This window comes from Pleurodeles waltl, chromosome 3_1 (genome assembly GCF_031143425.1).
Source record: "Pleurodeles waltl isolate 20211129_DDA chromosome 3_1, aPleWal1.hap1.20221129, whole genome shotgun sequence".
Lineage (NCBI taxonomy): Eukaryota > Metazoa > Chordata > Amphibia > Caudata > Salamandridae > Pleurodeles > Pleurodeles waltl.
Window position 1 is genome coordinate 239574634 of NC_090440.1, and position 24016 is coordinate 239598649.

The window sequence follows — 24016 nt, forward strand, 5'->3', positions numbered from 1 at the left end:
GAGAAGATGGGTCGAGTGTGGCCTGCGGAGTGGGTGGGTGTAGTGACGAGTTGCTTGAGGCTGAAGTTGGTGAGGTTGTCGATTAGGTTGGTGGTGTTGATATCCTTATTTTCTAGGTGGAAGTTTAGGTTACCAAGGAGAATGTAGTCTGTTGAGGTGAGGGCTTGGGAGCTGATGGCATCGGCAATGTCATCACAGAACTGCGGTCTGGGTCCAGGGGGTCTGTAGACCAGTGTTCCTCTGAGTGTGTTGGCATTGATGAGGATTTTGAAGTGGAGGTGCTCGGCGGAGTTGGTGTCGTGGGAGTTGGTGGAGACTCTTATGGTGTTTTTGTTGACTATGGCGATTCCTCCTCCTGGTCTGTTGATTCGGTCTCTTCTGGTGATCTTGTAGTTTTCTGGTATGGCTACGTCTGGTTCCGAGGCCGAATTCATCCAGGTTTCGGTGAGGAATGCGACGTCGGGTGAGTATGTGGTCAGGAGGTCCCAGAGTTCAATTGCATGTTTGTGGACGGAGCGGGTGTTAAGTAGGGTGCATCTTAGGCGGTTGTCTGTTTTGATTTGGAGGTTAGGTTGCAGGTGAAATTGCAGGCTTGGCAGGAGAAGGGTCCTTTGGTACGCGTCGGTGTGGACTGGAAGCAGATGGAAGAGCGTCCTGGATTAAGGGTGTGGAGTTCGTTAGCAGTGTAAAGGTGTTTGGTGGCACGAGAGGCGTGTTGGCCAGGGGGTCTGGCACTGGGCACGGTCTTGGCGCAGACAGGCTTGCCTTTGGCGTGCTTTCGGTGCGCCAGCGGCGCATCTGCGCTGCAGCCAGCATAAGAGGGGAGGTTGGAGGGAGTGGCAGCTGGGAGGAGGGAGGGGAACCTCCAATGGGAGTGCAGGGGGTGGAGGCAGCAGGAGTCAGGAGCGGGAAGAGCTCAGAGGAGGAGGGAGGGGGCAGGGCCTTCTGGGAGAGAAGCCAAGAAGCCCAGACAAGCCCAAAACAATGGCAGCACTTACTGGAGCAGTGGTAAGGAGGAAGTGACCTGCCTGCAAGGATGCAGGGTCAGAGGTCGCTTCTAACCTCACGCTTCGGCCGGCATAAGAGGGGAGGTGGGAGGAGGGAGGGAAACCGCCAATGGGAGTGCAGGGGGCGGGGGCACTTATGATGAGGCTCTTATGGCATGGAGGATTACTGGGAACGTTGAAGTCTGTTGGATGATACAAGAGGCTGGTATTGATGCTAGGATATTTGGCGCTCACTCGGTCAGAGAATCGATTGCTTCCAAAGCATTTTGCCTTGGAGCACGTCTAGAGGGCATCCTGAATGTGGCGGACTGGTCCTCGGACTCCACATTCAAAAGATTGTGCTTCAAACCAATCCCCAACATGGCGTCGCTAATGATGGGGAAGCTTTAAACTAGTGTAACCCTCACCTCACAAAATACACTTCCTAGCTACTGTAAGTTTCAATTCTATTAAGGCCACGGAGGAAAGAATTAACCCTCCCAATTTGGCATGCATAGTCCCTTCCCTTGTGTTTCCCATCGTAAGGGTGGGTAAGAATTTGAATTGGACCGTTTATTGCTGGCGTTCATGGTTTTGATAAGGTTGCTTGTTGGAACACATCGTAGTGGCAAGTGTTGCGTGGCGAGTTATTGCTTGTGTTTCATAGGTTGACTGTTCCAAACACAAATGAAGACTGCTGATGGTCGATCTCGGTTGCAGGAAGAAAAGGAGACAACCGCAACAAGGCTCTTTATTATGAAGGACTTGACTGGTTGTCTAAGATACTGAAAATGTTTTTTTCCCTATGCACTTGAGGAAATTAAGTCTATTTTAACCTTGCTTGGCTGCTGTGTAATAAGGAAAGAATATGTAATCCTAGCCTCCGTGTTCATAATAGAATTGGAAATTTGTTACGACTGCTAGGAATTCATTCTCCTTGAGAAAAGGTTGGCCAATTTCAACATCTGCACTGTAATACTTGTTCGAACCCATGCATAACAGGAAATGCATGGGAGTTCATTAGGGTGGTGTCAAATCTAGCAGAAGTGGGGCCTCTAAAGAAACCAAGCGCAGCAGATGTTGAACCACCAACCAGCATAGATTGTGGTGCCAAAATAGATACTGGAGGTGGCTCCACAGGGGGTTCAGAGTGCAGATGTCACAAAGGGTGAATCACCACTGGCAAATATCCACAGCAAGTCAGGAAGGATCAAAGCCAGCACATGGCCTGATGGAGCTGTTATCTGTCTAGTGTAAGTGATGACCCCAGAAAGACACTGAACCAGAATAAGCTGCAGCATCTACCCGGAAGTAAATGTAAATTTTGCACTTGTATAGCGCACTACTCACCCGTTAGGGTCTCAAGGCGCTGTACTCATACCTCTATGGAACCCCTCCTGGCTTTTCCCTGTGAGGTGCGCACTGCTGGGCACCCCCAGGGTGAAGCCAGGCATCCAAGCGCTGTTGGGGCAGTTGTGGAGATTAAGCAAGCTATTGCCCAGAGTTGCAGAGTGGGACCCATTAATTAGATTAGGCACCGAGGCGAGAATTATCTGGTCCAAGGGAATTGAGCCCAAGACCTGCCGAAGCGGGACTTGAACCCTGGTCTTGAGCCAGATCTCAGCTTCAGGGTCTGCCGCTCTAACCATTGTGCCACACTTCTCCACTGCTTGGCAGAGATTGAGATTTATGTAGCCATCCCAAAGCAGTCTTTCAAGTTAAGAGGTCCTGATGATCACCAACTTTGTTAGATTGTTATTCACCCAAGGGGTGAGTAAGTATGGAGTAGTGTGTATAAAATACAAAAATTATGTTTTACTTTAAAATGATTACCTTCTAATTGTATGGCCTAATCTCTGTAGCAACTACTGGCTTCTTGGGGTAAGAACAGCTTGATCAATGCAGACTTGCTCTCCTGCTACGTCGTCCACAAACTGTTTTGTTAATGTGTTTGGGGTGGACCAAGTCACAGCTCTACAAATGTCTGCTATAGATCTATTTATATATTTTATCCAATAAAGCCATAGTAGCATCCTTTTGCAGGTGGAGTGTGGCCTGAGGCAGGTAGGAAGGGATCACTAAGCTTTAGCATAAGCTCTCTGAAAGCATTTAACAATCCATCTAGAAATGTGCCTTAGAAACGGTTGTGAGGCTGAGAAAGCTACACAGCTGTTTTGTATTTAGACAGGACAATCTTGCTGCAAGACAAGAGTATGTTTAATGTCAAGCATGTGCAGTGCTCTTTTATGTACATGGTCAGTGCATGGGGAAAGACTGGGAGCTCAATAAATTAAACTACAAAAATGAGACCACCTTGGGCAGATATTTACTATTAGTTCTAATAACTACTTTATCCTTGTGAACCTGGAAAAACCTGGAACTGTGAGGGCATGCATTTCACTTGTGGCTGAGGTTATTGCTATATAAAAGGCAACCTTTCAAGGGGAACTGCAATGAATATGAATGCACTGGCTAAAAGGAAAGTACCCCCACCCCCAAAATCAGTCTGAGGATTTTAAAGTTCCGGACAGGAGTAGGGTGCATTCCTTTTGGGATAACACACTTGAGGCCCTCTATGGAGGCCTTGATAATTGGGATTTTGGAAACAGGAACACCCTGTTATGCATGTGCGCAACAATAGAGGCTACTTGTTGCCCGATTGATGTGTATGATAACCCAGATTTCTGTAGCAGTATGAAGTAACGAATTACATTATGCACTGAAAGTGACCATGTTAACGTTATTGGGGCACAATAGTGCATTAAGGATTTCAACTTTGCTGCGTAGCAAAGGTGTAGAAATCTCCTTTTCTTCCTAGACCAACTCCCCCTAATGCTGGTCAAGGATGTGCTGCAAGAGCTCATCCTTCCCCTCCTAATCTGGCTGAAAAACCTAGAGACTGCAACTTCCTCCCAGCATAGATGCACTTGAATTCCCTATCCAGAGGCAGGGATCCTCCTGTGGCTGCACTCTTCCTGGTCTTATTGACCTCTAAGGAGTCAGATAGGACACGAATATTAGTGTATAACACAACAGAAGGTGCTGGCTTGTACTTCTCAAAGCGAGGGGGCAGGGGGTGTAACCATTCGAGACACGCGTTTCCTTAATTACCTCAGAAGGAAAATGTCACTTACCCAGTGTACATCTGTTCGTGGCATTAGTCGCTGCAGATTCACATGCTGTGCATAGTCCGCCGTCTGGTGTTGGGCTCGGAGTGTTACAAGTTGTTTTTCTTCGAAGAAGTCTTTTCGAGTCACGAGACAGAGGGACTCCTCCCACTTCGGTTCCATTGCGCATGGGCGTCGACTCCATCTTAGATGGTTTTCCCCGCAGAGGGTGAGGTAGGAGTTGTGTATGCTAGTAATAGTGCCCATGCAATGGAATGAATACGTATGTACCAAATGAAGGTACAAGTAATATATTTACAAATGTACAAATGTTGAAGATATACTTCCAAACGGCTACAGGCTCCCGGGGAGGCGGGTGGGCGCATGTGAATCTGCAGCGACTAATGCCACGAACAGATGTATACTGGGTAAGTGACATTTTCTGTTCGGTGGCATGTGTAGCTGCAGATACACATGCTGTGCATAGACTAGCAAGCAGTTGTCTCCCCAAAAGCGGTGGTTCAGCCTGTAGGAGTGGAAGTAGTTTGAAATAAAGTTCTTAGTACGGCTTGTCCTACTGTGGCTTGTGCAGATAACACATCTACACAGTAGTGTTTAGTAAATGTACGAGGCGTAGACCATGTTGCCGCCTTACATATTTCGTTCATTAGAATATTTCCTAGAAAGGCCATAGTAGCACCTTTCTTTCTGGTTGAGTGTGCCTTTGGTGTAATAGGCAGCTCTCTCTTTGCTTTAAGATAGCAGGTTTGGATGCACCTAACTATCCATCTGGCAATACCTTGTTTTGAAATTGGATTTCCTGTATGAGGTTTTTGAAAGGCAATAAATAGTTTTGTCTTTCTAATTACTTTTGTTCTGTCAATGTAGTACATTAGTGCTCTTTTGATGTCTAATGTATGTAGTGCTCTTTCAGCTATTGAATCTGGCTGTGGGAAGAACACTGGTAATTCTACTGTTTGATTTAAGTGGAACGGTGAGATAACCTTTGGTAAGAATTTTGGATTTGTTCTTAGAACTACTTTATTCTTGTGTATTTGAATAAATGGTTCTTGTATGGTAAACGCCTGTATTTCACTTACTCTTCTTAGAGATGTGATGGCAATGAGAAATGCAACTTTCCACGTTAAGTATTGCATTTCACAAGAATGCATGGGTTCGAAAGGTGGACCCATGAGCCTTGTTAAGACAATGTTGAGGTTCCATGAAGGAACAGGTGGTGTTCTTGGTGGTATAATTCTCTTTAGGCCTTCCATAAACGCTTTAATGACAGGTATTCTAAACAGGGAAGTTGAATGAGTAATCTGCAGGTAAGCAGATATTGCGGCGAGATGTATCTTTATGGAAGAGAAAGCTAGATTGGATTTTTGCAAATGTAGTAAATATCCTACTACATCTTTTGGAGACGCATGCAATGGATGAATTTGCTCATTATGGCAGTAATAAACAAATCTTTTCCATTTACTTGCATAGCAGTGTCTAGTGGAAGGTTTTCTAGCTTGTTTTATGACCTCCATACATTCTTGTGTGAGGTCTAAGTGTCCAAATTCTAGGATTTCAGGAGCCAAATTGCTAGATTCAGCGATGCTGGGTTTGGATGCCTGATCTGTTTGTGTTGTGTTAACAGATCTGGTCTGTTGGGTAGTTTGACATGAGGAACTACTGACAGGTCTAGTAGTGTCGTATACCAAGGTTGTCTTGCCCATGTTGGTGCTATTAGTATGAGTTTGAGTTTGTTTTGACTCAATCTGTTTACTAGATATGGAAGGAGAGGGAGAGGGGGAAAAGCGTACGCAAATATCCCTGACCAATTCATCCATAGAGCATTGCCTTGGGAGTACCTGTGTGGGTACCTGGATGCAACGTTTTGGCATTTTGCATTTTCTTTTGTTGCAAATAGATCTATTTGAGGTGTTCCCCAAATTTGAAAGTAAGTGTTCAGTATTTGGGGGTGAATTTCCCATTCGTGGATTTGTTGGTGATCCCGAGAGAGATTGTCTGCTAGTTGGTTCTGGATCCCTGGAATAAATTGTGCTATTAGGCGAATATGGTTGTGAATTGCCCAATGCCATATATTTTGTGTTAGGAGACACAACTGTGTCGTGTGTCCCCCCCCTGTTTGTTTAAATAATACATTCTTGTCAAAACAGACAACATGACTACAATGTATTTGTGGGTTATCATGGGTTGGAATGCTTTCAACGCTAGAAATACTGCTAACAGTTCTAAGTGATTTATGTGAAACTTTCTTTGATGTATGTCCCATTGTCCTTGGATGCTGTGTTGATTGAGGTGTGCTCCCCACCCTGTCATGGAAGCATCCGTTGTTATAACGTATGTTGGCACTGGGTCTTGGAAAGGCCGCCCTTTGTTTAAATTTGTACTGTTCCACCATAGAAGCGAGATGTATGTTTGGCGGTCTATCAACGCCAGATCTAGAAGTTGACCCTGTGCCTGTGACCATTGTGATGCTAGGCACTGTTGTAAGGGCCGCATGTGCAACCTTGCGTATGGGACAATGGCTATGCATGAAGACATCATGCCTAGTAGTTTTAATACTATTTTTGCTTGTATCTTTTGTGTTGGATACATGGTCTGTATTAACTTGTGAAATGTTTGAACCCTTTGTGGAGTTGGAGTGGCTATCCCTTTTGTTGTGTTGATTGTCGCTCCTAAGTATTGCTGTGTTTGACACGGCAAAAGGTGTGACTTTGCATAGTTGATGGAGAAACCCAGCTTGTGAAGGATTTGTATAACATAATTTGTGTGATGTGAACACTTTGTTAGCGTGTTGGTTTTGATTAACCAATCGTCTAAGTAAGGGAACACGTGTATTTGCTGCCTTCTGATATGTGCAGCTACTACTGCTAGGCATTTTGTAAAGACTCTTGGCGCAGTTGTTATTCCGAATGGCAACACTTTGAATTGGTAATGTATTCCCTTGAATACGAACCTTAGGTATTTCCTGTGCGAAGGATGTATCGGTATATGGAAATACGCATCTTTTAGATCTAATGTTGTCATGTAGTCTTGCTGTTTGAGCAGTGGGTTTACGTCTTGTAATGTGACCATGTGAAAGTGGTCTGATTTGATGTAGGTGTTTAGTGTTCTGAGATCTAGTATTGGTCTTAGAGTTTTGTGTTTTTTTGGTATTAGAAAGTACAGTGAGTAAACTCCTGTGTTCTTTTGATGACGGTGGTACCAGTTCTATTGCGTACTTTTGCAGCAATGCTTGAACTTCTAGTCCTAGAAGGTCTATATGCTGTTTTGACATTGTGTGTTTTCGGTGGGACGTTTGGAGGGAGTTGGAGAAATTCTATGCAATAACCATGTTGGATAATTGCTAAGACCCAAGTGTCTGTTATTTCCTCCCAAGATTTGTAGAACTGGCTTAGTCTTCCCCCCACTGGTGTTGTGTGAAGGGGTTGTGACTTGTGAGTCACTGTTTATTTTGAGGGGGTTTTGGGACCTTGAAATTTTCCCCGGTTTCTTGGGAATTGGCCCCCTCTGTATTGTCCCCGAAAACCTCCCCTTTGATATTGTCCCTGGTAGGTAGGTGGTCTTGTTTGTGAGGTGCTGGTTTCTGTGGGTTGACCTCGAAACCCTCCCCTAAAAGTTGTTTTACGAAATGTGCCAAATGTGCCTCTGCCCTGCGGGGAGTAGAGTGCGCCCATGGCTTTGGCTGTATCTGTGTCCTTTTTTAATTTTGCAATTGCAGTGTCGACCTCCGGCCCAAACAATTGCTGTTCATTAAACGGCATATTGAGCACAGCCTGTTGTATTTCGGGTTTGAACCCAGATGTGCGCAGCCATGCGTGCCTGCAGTATTTATTGTCCTTGCAGCTGTATCCGCTGCATCCATGGAAGACCGTATCTGATTGTTCGAGATACTTTGTCCCTCTTCCACCACCTGTTGCGCTTGTTTTTGGAACTCTTTGGGGAGGTGTTCGATGAGATGTTGCATCTCACCCCAATGAGCCCTGTCGTATCTCTCCAGGAGTGCTTGCGAGTTGGCGATGCGCCACTGATTTGCCGCTTGTGCTGCAACCCTTTTTCCCGCTGCATCAAATTTGCGGCTCTCCTTGTCCGGAGGTGGTGCGTCGCCTGATGTATGCGAGTTGGCTCTTTTACGAGCTGCCCCCACAACTACTGAGTCTGGTGTCAGTTGTGATGTAATAAAAACAGGGTCTGTGGGCGGAGCCTTGTATTTTTCTCCACCCTTGGAGTTATGGCTCTGCTTTTAGCTGGGTTTTGAAATATTTGTTTTGAGTGCCTTAGCATTCCTGGAAGCATGGGAAGGCTTTGATAATGGCTATGGGTGGAGGACAGGGTGTTAAAGAGGAAGTCATCCTCAATAGGCTCCGAATGTAGCGAGACATTATGGAATTCGGCTGCCCTAGCTACCACCTGTGCATATGACGTACTGTCCTCAGGTGGTGACGGTTTAGTTGGGTACGACTCTGGGCTATTGTCCGATACTGGAGCGTCGTAGAGGTCCCCTGCATCCTGATCATCCTGGCTCATTGTGGTATGAGCTGGTGAGTGTGTTAATGGTGGAGTTTGTTCCGGTGATGCATGAGTTGATGGTGGTGGAGAGGGTGGTGGAGTTACCTTCTTTACCACCTTCGCTTGCGGTTGCTTGTCTCCTTGCTGGAAGTCAAGTTTCCTTTTGATTGGGGGAAGAGTGCTAATCTTCCCTGTATCCTTTTGAATAAAGATCCGCTTTTGCGTGTGATCTGGCTCAATTGTTTGTAATTCCTCCTCAAATCTGTGTTTTTTTAGTTGAGGACAGTCCCTGTTCCTCTGAGTAGGAACCAGTTTTCGGTTCGGTTACCGGGCGTTTCGGCACCGAAACCGTGTCCCTGGATTTTTTCGGCTCCGACAAGATCTTTTGTCTTTTCGGCATCGTGCCCTCTCGGTGCCGACCAACTTCGGTGCCGCTGCCGAATTTTTTCGGCGTCACTCTCTTGGCCCCAAGATTGCTGCGTGCCTGTATCTCGACCGGAGTCGGATGACTTCGACAGCAGCTCGCCCTTTTTCGGTGCCGTTGGACGGTCACCTACTTTCCGGGTTAAGCCATGGCCTGTTGGCGGTGGCGTCCCCTGGGCTTTGTCAGTCTTTTCGTGTGATTTTTGTTTCGACGTCTTACTCACTGTTGGTTGTTCTTCGACGTCGAATTCTTCGGAATCCGACTCGTGGATGGAGAAAGATTCTTCTTCCTCCTCCTCGAACCGTTGTTGTCCTGTCGGCGTGGACGCCATCTGCAACCTCCTGGCTCTTCGGTCTGAGCGTTTTCCTCGACCGAAACGCACGACACGCTTTGCACGTATCCTCCTTGTGCTCGGGGGACAGGCACAAGTTACAGACCAAATGTTGATCCGTATAAGGTTATTTATTATGGCATTTAGGACAGAATCGGAACAGGGTCCGTTCCATCAGTCTCGATGTTGCACGCGGTCGGGCCGACCAGGCCCCGACGGATGATCGAAATTACCCCGAAGGGCTACCGAAGCTCTACAAGATTCGGTGTCGATTTGTTCTAACTACCCCGATACCGAACGAAACAATACCGACGAAGTTTCCGAGATTCTGACTAACTTTCCGACCCGAAACACGGAGCGAAAAGGAACACGTCCGAACCCGACGGCGGAAAGAAAACTATCTAAGATGGAGTCGACGCCCATGCGCAATGGAACCGAAGTGGGAGTCCCTCGGTCTCGTGACTCGAAAAGACTTCTTAGAAAAACAACTTGTAACACTCCGAGCCCAACACCAGACGGCGGACTATGCACAGCATGTGTATCTGCAGCTACACATGCCACCGAACATATCTTTGCTTATTCCCTGGAGCATAGGTAAATAATGGATGGAGCTCTCAGTTTGAGTGTGTCTGCCAAGAAGCCATCCTCCTAGAGGGTGACTTACATCTCTTTGTGGGAGGCAGCCATGTATTGGATAATTTGGTGATGCCCGAGTCACCCTGCAGGAGCCCCCACAGGGACATGGTTTAAGCCAGAATCTACTGGGGGACTCATCATAATCCTACCAAGGGGTCCGAGAGGGTCCAGGGTAAACCAGGACAGTCAGCTAGGGAATATGGACTATGAATACCAGCACAACAGTAGGGCTCTGAGGAGTAGGTGGCAGTGAAGGCCAAAGTGGAGGAGATAGGATGAAGACAAAGCTTTTCCTTAGTCCTCTAAGGAGGCAGGATGGGCGCAAGTGTGTCTTGCAGCCTGTCTTCCTCAAAGGCAAGTCTATGTTTAAGGCAAGCCTTCTCAAAAGGAGAGATTTTGCCTCACAGGAGTCAATCCTTGGCTACAACCAGCTCCTGCTGAATCCCCTCAAGTATGGGGCATTCCTTGGAGTCTCAGGCAAAGGATGCTGGAAGAATGTTGGATTGGCCAATATGGGACGAAGTCACATTTTTGGGAAAAAACAGGCAGGGTTCTCGGCACTGAAAGTACGTGAAATAGTCATGTGACAAGCTGATGCAATAGCAACAACAAGACTGCCTTTAAACTCAGGAGCTGAAGTCAAGCTATGCATCTGATTGAAGGGAGTACACATGTCAGAATCAACTTAAGGTCTCACTATGGCTTGGTAGCAAAGGTGTCAAAGCTTTAATTGCACCACAACAGGTGATTTTAGAGAAGAGGTTGTCTCAAGAATAGAAAGGCCAACAACCTCTAATAGTGCCCAATGCAAAGACATCCAACCACTGCTTGCAAGGGTTCAATCCTTATAGCATCTCACCAGGCCACAAATATGTCCCAGACCCACTATAAATCGATTTCATGAAAGAACACCTGGCAGTAAGGATAGTAACAATCACTTTAGGTGACAGCTCAAATGCAGTCCATTTCCGCCTTTCCATCTCCACGCATAGATATGTATATTGCAACAGTGCAGGATCCTCCGACTGCTTAGAATGGAGGTCCTCGCAAAGTGGCAGTCAGATGTTCATGCCAAGAAGGCAGAAGTACCACACCACAAGAATTACTTGGGCCTGGCTGCTCCTAAACTTTCAGAATTCAGGGTACAAAGACATAGCAGTCTTATTTCCATTACAATCTCCTAGCAAGCATTTGGGCAGACATAACAAAATTTTACACGTTACAGTGGCAAAAAAGATTTCCACCCACTGCTAAAAGATATCCTGAGCCACCTCAGAATGTAGGTTGCAATTGTGAACTTCCAGACACCACCATGCTCCGTTTGTCTGCTCTACTCCAGCAGAATGACCCACAGCCAACCTTCGAGATCCCCAATCGCAGCTCCCCTAGAAGACCAGCCCAGTACAGCAGAGGCATGTCAGTCACCACTGTCCGCTCTGGTTAGAGAAGGGAGTGGCCTGCACTGGACCAAATGTATTCTGGTAGCCGCAAATGAAAATCTTAAGCAGTCTCATAAGAGACCTGTTGCACTGACCAAATTACCTCTGTGCTGGGCCTACTGAAACTTCTAATTCCATTGCAAAGCAGAAGTGCCAGCTGATGTAATCTACCAGGAAGCTGCAGGTGGCTAAAAGGCCAAGAAACCTCAGTGTTCAGTTATCCAGGATTGAGCCTGAAACATTTTCATAGACCAAATATTCTCAGCTCATTGTGGATGAGAGAAAGTTCTGGACTGTGTCCAGGAGTGCCTCAGCAACTGGAAGCCTCAAGGGGGTCAAGGGGCCCTTTGGCTTGTTGACAGCTAACAAATTATGTCAAAAGGCTTGCGGTAATCCATAACTGATTTTAGTAAGCCTGCCATCAACAGCCAATCAAGGTACAGGAATACTGGTATCTCCAACCTCCAAATACAGGCAGTAACCAAAGAGTATCAAGCTACAAATTATGCATGAGTAGTAGGTGTTTTAGTTTTTCAGGATTTTCCCATAAGTCCGGGTGCAGCTATAGCATCTCATGTGAAAGGACATTTCTAGTAGGAGATTGTGCTGAGACATAAGAACTAGGGTATTTGGAGGAAGGTGCATTGAGCACATTAAGTAAAGAATCTGTGGTCGTGGGAGAAAGCATATGAACATCTGAAATTTATCAATTTATGAATATGGCCTACCCAGGAAACATGGGTGCAGGTTCTTTAAGGAGTTCAGATCGTAGAACAGACCCAAGGAAGAGGCCCTGTAACACTGAAAGTAGTATTTGAGAATTTAAGGTTTCTCCCATTCTGCAGTCTCCAGAGGACAGCAGTACGGTCTGCTTCAGGAGAGGTTCTGTTGCAGGAGTGTATGTAAAAGATTGTTTCCCTGCCCTTGTTTGCGCCCACACTACATGGTGGTGCCAGAGGTCAAAGACAAGTTTGGGTTGGCTGGAAAGCCTGCTGTTGGCAGGACAGGCTCCATGAGTATCCTGATTTTGTTCAAATGCTGATTAAGCTGGCAGGCCGGTGATAGTACAAGGAGTGAGCTTTAACATGGCTGCATTTGAAGCACTATGGTACAGAGTCCGACTGCCTTGGAGAAAGTGGATCTATTGAAAGGCATGCCCTTTTATGTCCGGATATCACTTCAAAATCCAGTAGTTTACATGCAGGCCCGACATCCAGTTACACTGGTATCAATGGCACAGACCACACAATCCATTGGGTCAATACCAGACCATAGCATATGGCAACATCTCATCTGTCCTGCATTGTTTAGACAAAATCGGTTAAGATTTAGCACTTAATTAAGCCATCAATATCTTGCTAACCATGTCTCAGTGAGCATGTGTTTGACCAACTAAATGGCAGAGTACAATGGGGGCCCAAACAGGTGGCAGGAATATATTGATGAGTGTCAACTCACTATCTGGTGGCAGAGAAGCAAAGGTGCTGGGTTCAGTCTTGTTCCTGGATGCCTGGAACCATGCTTTCCCGGACCAGAAGCTAGATGAGAAAAGCTGGGTCTGAGGAAAAGAGCATGGCACTGTTCAAGTAGCCATTAAAGTATCAGTCAGGGTCTACAAGGAAAGGAAGGAAGAGTTCAGACGGCCAAGTTTGTAAAATTGCAGACAGTGAATTTGACTTAGTTTCAACTGCAGGTAACTGTATATAACCTATATCACATGTCACGGGGACAACCACCACAAAGCAGGCATTTACCTCTGGGTAGCCTGGAGTAGATTCTAATACAGCCTCAAGTGTCCAACACTAGATTTTGCAAGTCCAAGCACAATCCCGCATCACTGTAGTTTACAGGGTGCAAGTTGCTCGCCCCATCATCCTCATGTGTTCTAATTCAGACTCCCTCTGACTATGCCTGAAATGTGGCTGAACAGGACCTCCAGTCTCCTATAGTATTGGTATAGAGAAGTAAATTGTTCATTTATAGTTTGAAGTTGCACTGTGGTGACTGCATGTGTGACCAGTCTAGCATGAGCCAACATCCGTTTTGGGTCACATTGGGGTCACGACCAGACCTAGTATGGACATCAAGTGTCTTGGTGGGTGCATTTGGAACACCATGAATACTTGAGCTAGTGTGGTAATGTCTGGTGCTGGCAAGACGCAGACAAAAGACCACTGCACTTCCATCTGTCCAAATGGAAGAATACACTGGTGGAAGTGTGAATGGTGTTCCCTGCAGCTCGATGGCCCAGAGACTCCACAAGCTATCATCACCTTAAAGCCCTGCAGCATAGGCTCTTAAAGAAGACATCAATATTCTTCAGCCATTGATGTCCCAAAAACTCTGGCCACAACAGGACCACTCTTGGAATGGCCTCTTGTAAGGCACTGGTAAGTTCTGGTCCTTGGAGTGACACCTGTTCAGCTTCTTGCCTTTTCTGAGTGGTGAGCGTATGAATGTCAATTTGTCTTTTTACACTTATCGACCAACTTTCACTTACCCAGAAACTTGGTGCTGGGTTGTCTATACAATCTGGAAGAATGAACCACCTCAACTTAAAGCAGAATCATGGTTTCGAGCAAAGACCTTTTTGCTGTGACTTAGTTTTGCTTCAATTAGCCTTTATGAGCAATGACCGACTGGAACCCAAACACTGCAAGCAAATGCAGAGTGGGTCCTTCACCTACAACTACTTGATGCATTCACAGCATTCAGGCAGTGTGATAACTCATAGGACCATTTTTAATAACACTCTCATTGGGCACCTGTGGACCAGTCTTGCAACCCTCAAGTGCTGAACATTATGGCTCTAAATGTCAGGTAAGATGTTTTTTCAGTGGTGCTGGAGAGTTACACTACCATTAGCAATGTGCCAGAAACCTAATATTTAGATATAATTGAATCAAGGTCAACACGTTACTCTTGCCACTTACACCACTCAAAACTATCCAGTAGGATTATTATTATTATTATTTTTTTAAACTGCTTGTATGTGATCTACTAAGCCCATGGGCTACTAGCAGACTTTAGAATCTTTACAGGCCCCCATTGTTTCAGGGGGAGAGTGATCTTATTTAGCTTTCCCCCCGGAACAGCTTCTTGGTTCAAATGTTCAACTCCTGAAAGGATTACTCCAAAAATTAAAAAGCTTACACAAGAGTTTTAATAAACATCAACAGCAGGAATGGCACTGAATCAGATTCCCAATTGATCTGCCTGTTATTTGAGACAAATCGTATCCTGTCTGGCAGAGATTAAATATTCACAAAACTTTCCCACTTGGAGGAAAGGATTAAAGGTTCACGAACACGCAGTTCCAGACAGATCTTAAATCAGTGATAATTCAGTCAACCGACAAGTACAAGGCAGCAATCAATAGGACTTCACCACTTGCCATTCTTCAAGGTTAGTGTGCCCAGCGTGTCAGATAAAATATGGACACTGCAAGCATGGACACTAACCTATGAGAAACCAGGTCTAAAGCCAGAAGTTTTTTGCAGTTGAGCTACTGGCTCTGGAATACCCCCAAACATCCTCTTTATTATGTCTTGGAAAAAAGGAATGGGTTCTAACCAAATTTAAGTTTGTAAGGAGAATGTCTGAACTAATGTTCTGGGGGAGTGGACTACAAAGAGCATGAGGTTGGGGATTCTTCTGAACTGTACTCCTTTTGTAAACATTGTGTAGCATTATGTTAGACCAGTATGGAACTAGGAATATATTTTGGATATGCTTACTACGAAAGTCTAATATTAAATCTTGCATTTACCTGGATTCTCATAGCAAGAAGACCCTTGAGTATACCAGAGACTGCTTTGTGAACTCTCCTTGGTCCAGAATAGGGCACCAGTTTTTCATGCGACAAAGTAAAAAATAAATAAATTCAAAAAATAAAATCACATGCCTGCCCTCAGATTCTTAAACTAATACCTTGGCCATATTTTTCAGAAGCATGATAAACTACCGTAGCAAAACAGAAACACAGCTGGCGTAGTTGACTAAAGAACAGGAAATGAAGATAGATGAGATATGGAAAGGAAAAGCATAACATTGCCGAACCATCACAAGACACATGGGACCATCAGATTAACTACCAAATTATTTTAACATTATACCCTTTACTGCCCCTGCCAAAGTCTACTACATTAAGAGATTCTGCTGGAGGGGGAATAATGGTAAGAATTTGCTCCTGTGCACTCTTGCAACAGTCTCACCTTTTAATGAAAAAAAAACTTGTGGGGCTGCAGCACAAGATGCAAGGTTTGAGGTTGCCACAAAAGACCAATGGACTACCTCCTGAAAGTGATACTCTTTATTGAAATAGTGTATGGGGGAAGTCTGCTTTAAGGGCCGACTGAAGCCTGTCCCTGCTTAGAGCGTTCTTGGGCCAAGTGAGTCTGGTAACTGAAATAGCAATTATTTTAAATGGCATGCCCACGAGATTTACTTTGACATCACCCAGACATCTAATGGGACAGACCCCAATTGAGCTGCCCAGGGAGTGTGCTACTGAAGCCACTGTATCCGATCCACTCACCGTATCCTGCCATCAGACAAATTCAGCCAAAACGTTCGGATCATCAGGAATCTTTAATAAGATGAACTGCACAATCACGCCCATTAGGGCTTGGGAGTGATGTTTTTGGTGAGGCGAAAGGCAAGGCTCTGCAAAGAAAGGCCTTCACCATGGCTTCAGCTGCCGTTGGTAGAGGAAGCAATTAGGGTTCTGACTAGAGAAGCCATGCCTTAAACCCAAGGCTCGCTGGTTAGTGATGAACTTTCAATTTTGGGTCCCCGAGGTGCTGCAAAACTGGGCAATTCACCAGCTGGGATGCAGCTGGCTTCTACCGTACCACTAAAATCTGCTCAATTTCTATGAGCCACTGACTCAGTCAAAACAGATTTTAAAATCATTGAGCATTTTAGCCTTAACTTCCTATAGAGTTAAGGATAGCACCATGACCTCTACCACCTTGTGCAAGACAGCCATTAAAGAAGGAACTGAGTAAAAGCACATTGAGAAGGCACAATAGGGTCCAACTCCAGAAAGGTGTGCAGGCCACAAGCCACCAGCAATAGGGTTGGGGGTTTGGAAAGTTTTAATTATGGATCCTGTTCAACAGTTGAATACAATCCAAACCAAAGTGCAAGCCTACCAAAATATTGGTAGCGGCAAAGGCCTGCAAGGAACTTTAGGCATTAGGATAGCCTTATACTTCAGAAAGTCTCACTGTGCAGAGACTGCATTAATAATGCAGTCAGATGGGGTAGGTGGTGACCAGCAAAGCCTTCAGAGGGACCAAATCAAGTGAGAAAGGGGAACAGTAGTAGACTGGTGCGAGTAGGAACGGGCAAAGGGGGAGGGGTGGGTTATTACTCATCTGCATAAGCAACAAGAAGTAGGCATATAAATAGCTTCTCAATCCAAATGCGAGGTAGCAAAAAGATATATGAAGCAGCGGATGAATGGACAGATAACTAGCAAGTCCATTCCAATCTAAGTGAAGGAGCAAGGTCAAGCACTCGTGCATACATTAGATTGCTACATATTTCATACATTCATGCAACCAGTGCACACTTCGATGAGCAGTTTGTCATAATTAAGCAAGGTACCCACTTGGAAGGCAACATGAGAGCCAGGAGATGGGCTTATGACAATTAAATTTGAGCAAAATTGCATCTTCGGTTGCCCATTGGCTACTATGACCAATACCAGAAAAAAACATCTGCAATCGATCCTTGGTACAGCTATGTTTGAGCTCTGAACCATAAAGCACAGGCACACTGTTCATTTATTTTTGCTAGTACAAAGGTAACAAATTAGCTTGCAAGGAGAACTAAGGAAGAGGGGTCATCACAACATGGAGCTGCTGTATGTATTCCAAGCCAAAAAACCAAGAATGTTTTGCACACCTTTCTTTCAACGATCACTTTGAACAGGTCACCTTCAAATCCCTTGAAACATTCTCTAATTTTAGAAAGCAATCTACTCCCAAGAGCATAACTAATAAACTAGAACAAATTAAACATCCCTTTGAGTTTCTTTTACAGTCTAGTTGATAAATGGGTGGGTTCTGCACAGCGAGGCATCTTATGCCAAGTGCTCGGATAGCTTCACTTTTGAGGGGCAGGACAGCCTGGCGAATGTAACTGCACCAGTGTGCAATCAATTCTAGGGGAATGAACCTTAAAAAAGGTGGCACCTGATGTGCAACTGGATGCAAGCCAGGTCCAGTACATGATGTAAAGCCAGTAGCTACATCTAATTAGGAACCTTGTGAAAGGTTACCTAGTCAACTGTTGCCTTTAAACTGGTGTGCCTGGATGTGGGAGTTGTACAGGAGCAGTAGGAAGGATAACATGACAGCTTTATTAAAAGTACTATAAATATTGGTACCTAAAGTCCTTGAGTGGATATAGATCCAAACCTACAGAGAGCCACGGCTTTAGCACTAACGAATCAAGATATCTACTTTTAAATTACTTTGTAAAACCTTGCAACTTAAACATACAAGTACTGTAGGAAGTTAGAATGAATATCTAAGACACTGAAGTGTACTAGGCACACTGGAACTTTAAAGCCGCAAGTCACTCTTAAGAAAAAATGCGGTGGGAGCCCTAGAAAATGTTGGAATCCGCTGTACCATTAAAGATTAATAATGTGAATTTAATGGAAATCTGTTGATGTTAACAACGGTATTGCAAATGTAACAGTGAAAAGTTAAGATATATTTAAATTTTAAAAAAATACTGTAGGAAGTTGAACTCCCAACACCTCAATAGGCGATACTACTTCTAAGCCTTTCTTGTTATGTGCTTTATAAACTCAATTTAAAATAAAATGTATTAAAATAATTCCAAAGGAAGAACACATCTGTGATACAATTAGTTACACAGCAAATGTGAAATACATTTTCCTACAGTGCTTATTAAAGCAGCGTTATAGTTATGCATAAACCACTGTTCGACTTGATGTCAATCAGGTCAGTTGCTGAAATCAACCTGCCAGGGTTCAAAGGTGTTACCAGTGAACGTTTAACTGGGTCAATCTAAAATTTACTAGTAAAAATACTGCTCATGTCTATGGACACCACACAGAACTAATTGGGTGCAGCTCACATTATCACCTGTTAAAATATAACAATGCCCTGAAAATCCATGTCTTTTGGAGTGACAATTCATGTAAAATTGAGCCCCAACATTTGATGCAAGCTTAATAGCAAATTTTGCTCATTGCAGCAGCCAGCATCAAACTGAAGTAATGCCTTCAGCCTAAGAGAATCCTGCAGGTTAAATTTAAAGATAAACGACTGCCTTGGAGTAGTGCGGGTTAATGTTGTCCAAAACACTTCTAGTCTAAGTTCATTAAGCATTAGTTGAAAATTCCAAGCTATGATGCGTGGAAGGTGCAATTACAGAACATATGGAAGTTTGTTTGAAGAAGTATATTTCAACTCTAAATTACTTTACCACTGTCAGTTCAACAATATTAAAAGTACTAACTTACCTGCTGCTTGTCTATGGAGTCTGGCTTCTCTTTCTATGCTAAATGGATCCTCTGGTGAATCCATCAGATCCCAAGAAGGCCAGATTGATGCCCCAGGCCATCTCTTTGACATACCAACTGGGGATCCAGTGACAGCAGATAAAGCAGCCTGATCTTGGTCCAAGCGTGACCCAACTCCCATCTTCAAAGGGTCTCGTGAGCTCCCCAAGGGCAGGAAGGGTAGCGGTGGAGAGATACGAAGGCTTGACTGCAAAACAGACATGAATGAGGCAATGAAGTGTCAACTATGTTGCAGTTATTACAACCATCTGACCAATAGGAATAAGCATCGTGTAGCAGAATGATTTATAAAGCTGTGTACATGCATCTTCAGAGGCTGTTAATTTAATGTTAAATAACAAAACTAATCGAAATACTAACAACCCTCAGATCGAAAATCCATCCCAAGGCATATAATTTTCCAAGACCTTTAGATACACTATTAAAATATTAAACCTACAGCTGAACTTTTAAACCTGAACTACTAATCACTTGCTTATCTTAGCACTTTTAAATGTGCTGCTATTCTAAACACCAAAAAGAATGAGAACACACTGACATCTAGCACTACCTATCAACTCAGGGTGAGAAGACTTCACTCGAGTCTTTAAAGACCGAAGTCTTCCTTTGAGGCTCTGCAGCTCTATGGCCTTTCTACTCATGACTGCAGTAAAAAAGGTTGCAAAGACCCAATACTGGATAAGAGTTGCCCATCTGTGCTGTTTGAGGAAAATTTTTCCAGCATTCTTCCTTCACCAATCACTGAGGATGTGTGCGCCCTTCATTCACTGCAAGGCATCAATTTGGCATTTGCTTTGAATGACGCTCCTAATATCTTCAGCCTTTGCAGTAAACCTGAAATTTCTACAGTAGGACTCTTCTGCTACTCCAAAGTTGCTGTACGATCCACATTTATATTCTTAAGATAAAGGTAAGACTCATGCTCCTATTTAACCCCATTAAAAGATCTATACATTTTCCATTGCTATTCAATGCACCCATTTGAGCACTCAATTTGTCATTCAGCAGCCTCTTTTTTAAATGAGGAATTTGATTTTCTGCCAGTAGTCTGAGCCACCAATGCATTTTCTTTTTTGACTTGTAATTTGGTATATGTACTACCCACACAAGCCATGGTTTATTCCCTTATTTCTATTAAACTACTTAATCACTTATGGTATAAAAAAGTGTTTAAATTGTTCACCAGGCTCCTTCTCAAAATGTTACTATGCTTCTGCTGACATTGCTTTACCAAGGAGGAATTAAGCATCTAAAACAGACCATTCATTTCAGCAGTAACTAAAGCAGTAAAATTATCTGTGGAGTATGCAAACCTACCAATAAACGCAGCATAGCCTCCATCTGGTTAACCCAAACACCCATATCCTTATAACTGTACCTACAAGAAATTAGAGCCCTCAGACCATATTAGAGAAAACAAAAGACTGACATGTGGGTGAAAAATGGTTCTTCGTGGTTAGTGGAGTAGCAAGCTGGTGCTCTGCAAGAAGCTAGGGACAACCCTTTCTGTAAACACAAACAAGCAGAAGATCTTGACAATATAAACAAAATGAGCAATCTTAGGAAATATGGCATACCCAAAATTAGGAAGGGCATAATCTTAATTTGCTTGTCATTTATACTCAAAGGTTGACATGCCAAAACAGACCTTTTAACAGTCAGACATAGGTCATAAACCTAGACTTAAACTTTTTTTGTAGTTTACTGTTCAACTTGGGTCACTATGGTGGCAAAAACAAATAAAACCAGTTTACTGGCCAGGCAACAATTCTCTGAAGATGTATCAACAGCTGAACAAATAGACAATTTAAGTTCAGACATGAGTCTTGCTGGAAGGCCACTGAATGCAAGATTTGGTTTACACCTTTCTCTTTAAAGTACTTTAAAAATAAAAGCACACAATTTTACCCCCTTCCTTTTACCGCGTTTCCTTATGCAGTTTATGACCTTATGGCTAAGCAATTCAGTTTTAATACATTTGACAGAATTCTTCCACATTCAGACTTTTTTGCTGAGGAAATTCAGTTTTAGCTAGTTTTATGTAGGATGGCATTCCTTCAAGGAAGCTGCTGGACATTATCAGATTTATATTGAAATAAAAGGAAGCTAGCCGAGAGTAGATTTAAAGATTACAACCAATATCAAGAAATTAGTACACTCTTGTGACCTCCAACTCAAAAAGATGATTTCTGGAAGAGTTAAGACTAAAGTTTACTTTACAAAAATTATAGGAAATGCTTCCTCTTCAACTTCAATCCAGTGCAAAATAGTAAGCGGGTGCTAAAACAGGTGTGCTTATACCCATCTAAAAGCTAAGAAAGAACAAAAGCAAACAATAGGCAGTTAAACTTTGTATTTAAATATATTGACGTTCTAGCAGCCTTTACAGATCAGACTAAACCAGAACCAAACTCTCAAACAAAATGTATTACTTAGTTTCAGAAAAAATATATATGATTTGAGTATAAGTTTTAGAGGAAAAGCAGTGTTGATTCAGTAATGAAAGCGTTTCATCTAACTATAAACAAAGTGGGACACAATAGAATCCAAAGCATTCACTTAAATTGTATTTGTTTCTATTTGATCATTTTAAACTAAACACTAGACTTAAAGGAACATTTAGTAAAATGCAGGTATCAAATTCTGCATTTATTGCGTCACATTTACTGAACTTCAAATGCAGAAGTCAAAAGTCAGGCTGTATCTTTTGACAAACTGATGCGTATGTTTAACATGTGGATTGGTGTTTACAAACTCACTTTGTAGTCCAAAAGCAAGGTAAAGAGAATGATGTAACAATTTTGCTGGGGTATAGGAGTGTGAAAGAAAGGTCTTTTGTAACAATGTAAATACCTGTAACCTAAATACACATTCAGTAGTGGGTAAAGTAAAAATGAAGCATTTTTTTTGTAATTCTGGACCAAGACAGATTAAGAGTTTACTTGGTGATGCACAAATGATTCACAACAGATTTCCATACATTATCTTGTGTGTAATATAACTTATCAGAAACAACTATGTCTATGCCAAGTTAGTGATGACTAGTGGAAAATATACGGGCTGTAAATGACTGTACAACACAATGTTTTAGTTACGTGTTATTTAAAAATTGCCCATATCACATCGATTAAAGCTAGGTGGTTGCAAAAGTTTGACGTTATAAGCTGGGCAGTCGTAAAGTCTTGGTAGCCAACTTAATGTGTTAAGCATATCTAGTCAATTTAATTATCCATTAGCAGTTTTGCTTTTAGATGCTGGGAGAGCTTTTGACAGGATGGGTTGGGATTTTAGGTTTTTAAGTTACCCCAAGATCATTTGCTTGGTTACTATACTCCTCACCCCCAAAGCATCTATTTGTTAGTGGAATGTGATCAAGCATTAGAATCTCTATCTAGAATTAGCAAAAACAGCTAGAAACCTGCCCTTCTATATCGAGAAACAAACGTTTCAACATATGCTGATATACTTTTATCAAGTCCAGAAGTGTCCCATTGCCCCTTAAAGTATCGGATTACAAATGAAATTCAAATACATCTGAAATTCATTTACAAATTGCTCTAACTGGGAATACTGATACAAATTTTATTTGAAACAACCAATATTAACTATTTAGGTTTGTGGTTCACAATCTCTATAATACACATTAAAGCTTGACCTTAATAAGGTTCTTAAGATTTTAATTAGAAGATTGAGCGCTCTATGTTGGTGAACTAGTGTAGATTATCTAGAAGGGTCAATGGTGTCTAAATATTCCAATTTCTTCCTTCACACAACTGAATTAGCTGATTTTATATTTAAGGAACAAAACTAAAACTTGTTTTATTGATTTGCAAATTAAATGAAGGGGTCAACGTTCCTGATTTTACCCATCTCCTGCGGATAGGATGAGACACCCTTCATTTTCTCTGAACACCATTTTATTGGTTCATCAACTTGACTCAAAGGATCAGGTGCTTCCTTCAGAAAGCTCAATGTATATTTAACCTACAAGATTCTTGAAGTAAATAGATATCCAACTCTTATATCAAGTGTACTTGACTATTCTCATGACAAACCTGCAGCTATTCATTATAAACTTGCTATACATCCTTCTCCCGAGGATCCCATCATTACCACATTAAGGGACTCTACAGAAGAGAATACAATCTAAAATTTAATTACTATGAAAAAAGGTTTAAATAGATCTTGGGCTATTACTTGGAATATTAAGATGTAAATTCGCAAATATTGCTGACCTGCAAGTAAGACTCATTTATATACAACAGTTTAACACCTGCCTTTAATAAAATTAATAGTATTCTGCATTCAAAGTGGTGGTGACGCGATGAACTCACTGCCAATTTAAAGCATAAGCTTTATACATGTCCAAATATCTTGCCTTTGGTCGAAAAGGCTTGTAAATAAGTAAATTGTGTTTTGACCCATTAAAAAAAAAAAAAAAAAAAAAACTCTTGAAAAAATATTTCGAGACAGCACCAGGATTGTAACGGTCATTCCTCTAGTACTGACAAAATAGTAATCTTATTTCAAGAAATTACCATAAATTGGTAAACTACAAGCAATTATTTAACTGCAGTGGTACGAGCTTGCTATAATAAGACTACATAGGGCTCTTGTATTGCCCATTTCACTCATGACTAAGTACATAAGCAACCATAATGTAATCTATTCTAATGTAATTAATTGCATTTGGAATTCCTTCGTGGACTTACCTATTTTACACATTGAATGACTTGTCTACTATAATTGTTTTTACAGTGGTTTCTCTTCAGTTTATTTTAATCACACTTTTATACATTTTGAATACGGATACTTCCTTCCCTCTTAACCTAATCTCTTACCCCCTAAGTTTATTTCTTTTAAATGATATTACTTACTATGACCTATGGGATTTGCAGTTTTCTTTATATAGTTTCATACCCTTATGAACAGTTCTTTCTCAAAAACTTTAATAGAACTCCTATAAGACACCAAACATCCAGGTTTTTCTTTAAATTACATC

The 24016-nt window shown here is 42.7% G+C and overlaps 1 protein-coding gene across 4 annotated transcripts in view; it reads right to left on the reverse strand.

Moving 5' to 3' along the window:
* CPEB1 (cytoplasmic polyadenylation element binding protein 1) overlaps positions 1-24016 on the reverse strand; it is a 376131-nt gene that overhangs the window by 148575 nt on the left and 203540 nt on the right. For all 4 annotated transcript variants that reach the window (XM_069222313.1, XM_069222312.1, XM_069222314.1 and 1 more), the window contains one exon: positions 18955-19201. In XM_069222313.1, the coding sequence (XP_069078414.1) occupies positions 18955-19201 (247 nt within the window). The remainder of the gene's footprint in view (positions 1-18954; positions 19202-24016) is intronic.